The 5,379-nt window shown below is 34.4% G+C and overlaps 1 protein-coding gene across 1 annotated transcript; it reads right to left on the bottom strand.

Moving 5' to 3' along the window:
• On the bottom strand, positions 1 to 3,557 carry LOC116124521. Its single transcript, XM_031410249.1, has 7 exons — positions 3,446 to 3,557; positions 2,604 to 2,713; positions 2,383 to 2,445; positions 2,246 to 2,293; positions 2,087 to 2,140; positions 362 to 419; positions 1 to 262 (listed from the first exon to the last, which is right to left on the bottom strand). Exons 2-7 carry the CDS (start codon positions 2,694 to 2,696, stop codon positions 213 to 215), a joined length of 366 nt encoding a protein of 121 aa, XP_031266109.1. The 5' UTR covers positions 2,697 to 2,713; positions 3,446 to 3,557; the 3' UTR covers positions 1 to 212.
• Between the last annotated feature and the right edge of the window lie 1,822 nt (positions 3,558 to 5,379).

Genomic DNA, 5,379 nt, shown 5'->3' with positions numbered 1-5,379 from the left:
TTAAATCTAAGAAGAAAAAGAAGCTTTTGAATCATAGAACAAGCAATTATGTCCCACATCCAGAAAAAGAAGTTTAGTTCACACAAGGTCTCAGCTACATAAAACTATTGTGATTTGTTTCTTTTTAGCTAATATCATTTTCACCAACTTTATTATCATCACCTAATTAGATATTAGAATAACAATCAATGATCCTCATCAACAACAATCTCTCATTCATTTGCACTTGCTTCCTCAGAGGGAGCACTCCCTGCATCTGCATCTGCATAGAAGAGAGAGGAAAACAATTGGTGACTTCCTTTTTCCCTTGTTGAATGACATTTGAATGAATTGCTTGCAATTGAAAAAAGCATACGCATACCTTCACCATCAGAAGGAGCATAAGGAGACTTTCTATATCGTGTTTGCTGTTGTGTGGGCTGAAACATGACAAATATAAAGCTCCATAAGCAATTATGTACACATTAACTTGTTTCATACATAAAAAAAAGCAAGCTCATAAAAAATAAGAAAATAGTATAACAATTACCCAATGTTACAGTACACTTAAATTTAAAAACAAGAAAAAAAAAGTCACTATAGTCTAAATCCCACATATTTATTATGAGTTTTAAGTATTATCAACAAAAGCCTCAAATTCAAAGGATATGGGAAACATTTTAAACATGAAAATCGAAATATATCTATTAGAAGAATGTCGACTGATATCAGTTGAATGAGCTTTTTTTCTGACCCAAAATGATTTTAATTGTAAATGTGAAACCTATTTCTACATACATAAACACTAACTAGATAGAAAGTCAGAAACTACTCAACTTTTTGTAAAGATCTTAACTTGATTGCCCATAATATTGGTTTCCCAACAGCCTTGAGCATAAGCTCAATGTGACTTGTATACTTTAAAGAACTCAATTCCAGGTAAGCTGAGATAGCTAGTCCATATTTCTCTTTCTAAAACTGAAATGTATTCAAAAGCCAGATTATTCCTTACCATTTAAAGCATCCAGTTCACTAGAGAATGAACTTTTTATCTTTTAGATCCTTCATTAGTATAAAAAATATCAGAAAACACTAAGGCAACTCTATGAACACAATGTATACAATAGAAAGTACATCAAAAAGCAAAGAGCTCAAACTGAGCTCTTCTGGAATACCAGAAATAAACAAGACTGAGAAGAAGAGAAACAGAAGGCCAGGGACTTCTTCAAAAATTCAATTTAATCACAATTAAGGACTTTTTCTCTCCACCCTGAAAGGCCTCCACTATCACCCAACTAAAGTCAGTAGGAATCAATCTCCACAAACCCAATTGGCACTCAAGCATGTTAAAACTTTCAAAAGATGTTTCTATCACCACATCAAAATCTCAGGCAACCACCTCTATATAGCTCCTTTTGCACCTACAGTATATATCTTTCAAATTAGTACATTTTCCAAGTCACTAATTGTTTCTTCTAGCAGAGAAATTTTTAATTTTGTCTCCAAAACATTTTCCAACGGCAGTCAATTCAACACATCCAACTCTCACGCAATCACCTGTCACTGTAACCTCATTTTTGCTCCGGTAAAAATAATGTACATTTCCAATTCAACAATTATTCCTTCTAGTTGCTAATTATTTTTCAATACAAGTTTTAACAATCTTTCCATTTTGTTTGCAATGTTATGAAAATAATTGAATGCCCTTGTTTTTTTTTTTTTTTTTTTTTGGTTGTTTGATGGTGTTAAATGACATAAGGATTCTAATTCAAAATCTACACTCCATCAAACCATCAGTCTGACATTCAGCATCTCATGACATCTAAAGCTTGCAATACAATAGTTACTTTAACATTGATTTTATACTATTAAGATTAGGAGTTATTTTTTAGGAAAATGACTTCCATTTATCAGCACTGGGCTCAAAGTAGCAAGCTTTGCTACCTACTGACATAAAATTCTAGTATGGTGGGGCAGTCTACGTATTGTTTGTTAAAGTCATAAACATAACCATTGCTCATTGCCTATTCGTACCAATATACATTTAATACCTAGTTTAAGAAGGTCAAAACCCGTCCTATCAGTTCAAGAAAGTATTAACTAATACCTGCAATTTTGGCCGAAGAGCTTCAAGTGGTCCTTTTGGTTTCGAAACACCTTGCTGCTATCATTGAAAAGAATTAAAAACACCTGGAAACTAACTTAATGCATATTCTCTAGCATGGTCAAGCTAAAGAAGAACAGTGCAAGAACAAAAGTAAAGTACCTTTCCAAGAGCCCAATCAGCCGAATCAAAATAAGCACGCTCATGGTCCTAACATCAAGTTCAATCTTTATTAATAACAACACAACCCAGAATCACTTTTTTTACTATTAAAAAGCACATTCTTAATCAGAAATCACCTTAGAAATGAGTGGGGGTTTTTTGGGCACGATCCCTCCATACTTCTTTTTTACAGCTGCCTCCTACAAAATTAAGAAAAAAAAAAAATTATATCTATATATACATATATATAAATAGGGCAAATGACTTGAAATCAAGCATCCCATAATAGAAATTCTACCAGCTCACTTTCAAAGATTCAACCAAATTGAATATATAAAGTACAAGATTTCAACAAAACCTCCTCTTGAGATGATGGCATAGACTTCTGAGACTCCTCAGGGGCACTCCCATCCACCATTTCTTGATCTTTTACGTCCTCTGTGCCCGACATAATGCCACAAAAAGCAACTGAAATTGCCCAACACTTTTTTGTTACAAACACAACCCAATTATTCATCAATTAAACTCTATTGACAATAGGCATCATGAAGTCATATCATTTCAAGACAAAACCAAGTCAATTGGATTCATAATCAGAATAAGCAAATAATCTCCAAGAAATTTTAGAATATTCAACCCAACATTCAAAACCTGATTCATTTTCAATTTCTAAAGAGAGAAAGAGATCTAAGTGAAAATAAACGATTTAACATTATTTAAAAAAAAAAAAAAAAAAAAAAGTGAATCATAATTTACCGCTCAGAAGCATAATGCGAGAACAAATATTATAGCAAGTCTTTCAACAAATTAAACCACGCCAGGCTACTCCTCTTCAATTAAATTTGATTAACCAATAACATAGAAATTGAAAAATTAAAAAATTAAAAAAAAAAAAAAAAAAGAGAACCCAAAATGATGTCACCGAGGGAACTAAAATCTAATGGATCTCTAAAATAATAATCTCTAATTCTTCTTAACTTCACACCATCAGATTTGTAATTCAATATCTAAATTCCAATCCTTTCCAACAGAAAGTTAAACTACTGAACAAAACAGAAACAGCTGAAACAAACCCACAAAAAAAGAATTCAAATTCAATGATACCCAGTTTCTAAACTGCTCCCACGAATGAAAAACAAAAAACTATTTTTAATCAAAATTCAACAACAGGTACAAATATGTAAGAAAGTTGAGACATACCCAGAAGGAAACAAATGATTATAAATCAATAACTGTCAAAAGCCAAGAAATAAAAGAGGAGCCAAAAGGGTACCCGATTTGATATTCTAAGAGGCATATTTAGGGATGGCAAATCCAGGGTGGGGCCCCGGTTTGGTACAAAATCTGGATTTTGAAGAATCCATTCAGGATGCGCGTATCCCAGCCCAGGTGATACTTGGACCCGGCCTTGCAAAATATTGGATCGGGTCTGGAAAGGGTTTTTTTTTTTTTAATTATTTATCCCTTATGGGCATTTGGATCATATAATATTTTATCATAGGAGATGTTATATTAATAAAAATATATATCACCTTGAAGATTACTAAGAATGTTGAGAAAATGTATCGGAAAATGTGTTTGGTTGATTCGAACAAATTGGTGAGTAATATGTTTGGTTGGGAGGATAAATAGGTGGATATGTTAATAGATTATTAAATTGTTCTCCTTTTTAAATATTAATATAATATTATTTTTTGAATTATTTTTTTAACCCCCTACATTTGAAATTTTGCTAAAACATCTCAGCCGTATAAAACTTTAATTTATAGCAAAATACCCCTACCCATCCTAAGCCACTGCAACCAGCTAGCCACTACCGCCGCCCACCATGGGCAGTCAATAGAATGGAGCACGACTAGTAGTATATGGTCAATTGTGTGCTGGAAAAGCCATTTTCGGTCATGGATCCATAGCTGTTTCACGGCCAGATCTATGGTCGTTTCACAACCAAAGATGTGGCCATGAAACAGCCACAAATCTGGCCGTGAAACGGACATAGAAATTGCCTTGTTAGCTCATGGTCGACCAGATCCCGTCAGTCTTGTGCCATTATGGCGATTTCCGCCGGTGGTCGATTGTAGTCTTAGGTGGCTGAGAGTATATTGTTAACTTTTAAACTTTTTTTGTGGCTAGGGTGCTTTAGCTAATTTCTTAAATGTAGGGGGACAGTGGTAATTGTTATTTAGTAGACTTTTGAGGGCAATTGTATCCGAAATGGTATTTAATAAAGAGCAAAATAGGTATAAAAATCAGATTATCCGGTAATCTTTTAATAACAACCCCTAGGGAGAGTATCTAATTACCCTCTACATTACCAACAACAAACACTATGAAGGTGTTTAGATCATATAATGTTTTATTATAGGGGGATATTATATTAACGGAATAAAAGATCACCTTAAAGATTACTAGGAATGTTTAGAAAATGTGTTTGGTTGGTTCGAATATATTAGTGAATAATATGTTTGGTTGGAAGGATGAATGGGTGGGTATGTTATGTAGATTACTAAATTGCCCTCCTTTTTAAATATTAATATAACAGTATTTTTTATTATTATTTTTTGAACAATTTCTTTTAACCCCCTACTTTTCAGATTTGGCAAAAATACCATAGCAACCAAAAACGTTTTAAACTTAACAAAAACACCCCTACTCACCCCAAGCCACTGCCGGTAGCCAGCCACCACTGCTGGCGGCCGCTGGCAGTGCCACAAATTTGGCCGTGATCCACAGATCTGGTAGTGAAATGGCCAGGTCTTTGGCCGTGAAATGTCGGCCGTTTCACGACCAAAGACCTGGCTGTTTCATGACTAGATTAGTCGCCGTTTCACGGCCATAGATCTGGCTATGAAATAGCTAGATCTGGCTTTTTCCGACTCAAAAAAAGCCTCATTGACGCATGACCGACCATATACGACCGGTCGTACGCCAGTATGGCGACTTTTGGCAACCTCCGGTGGTGGTCGACGGTGGCTGCCGGTGGTGGCTAGTTCTGAGTATAAAGACATTTCTGTAAATAATGATAATAACAAGGGCAATGTCGTTCGAAAAATTTTAAAAGTGAAGACAAAAGAGCCTACATAAGTGATTGGGTGTTTTATAAATATTAGCAAATATAAGGTTAATTTGGACCA

The sequence above is a fragment of the Pistacia vera genome, unplaced genomic scaffold (assembly GCF_008641045.1).
Source record: "Pistacia vera cultivar Batoury unplaced genomic scaffold, PisVer_v2 Contig1524, whole genome shotgun sequence".
Classification (NCBI taxonomy): domain Eukaryota; kingdom Viridiplantae; phylum Streptophyta; class Magnoliopsida; order Sapindales; family Anacardiaceae; genus Pistacia; species Pistacia vera.
Note: the sequence above shows the minus strand (reverse complement) of the source record. Positions and strands in the feature narration are given on the sequence as shown.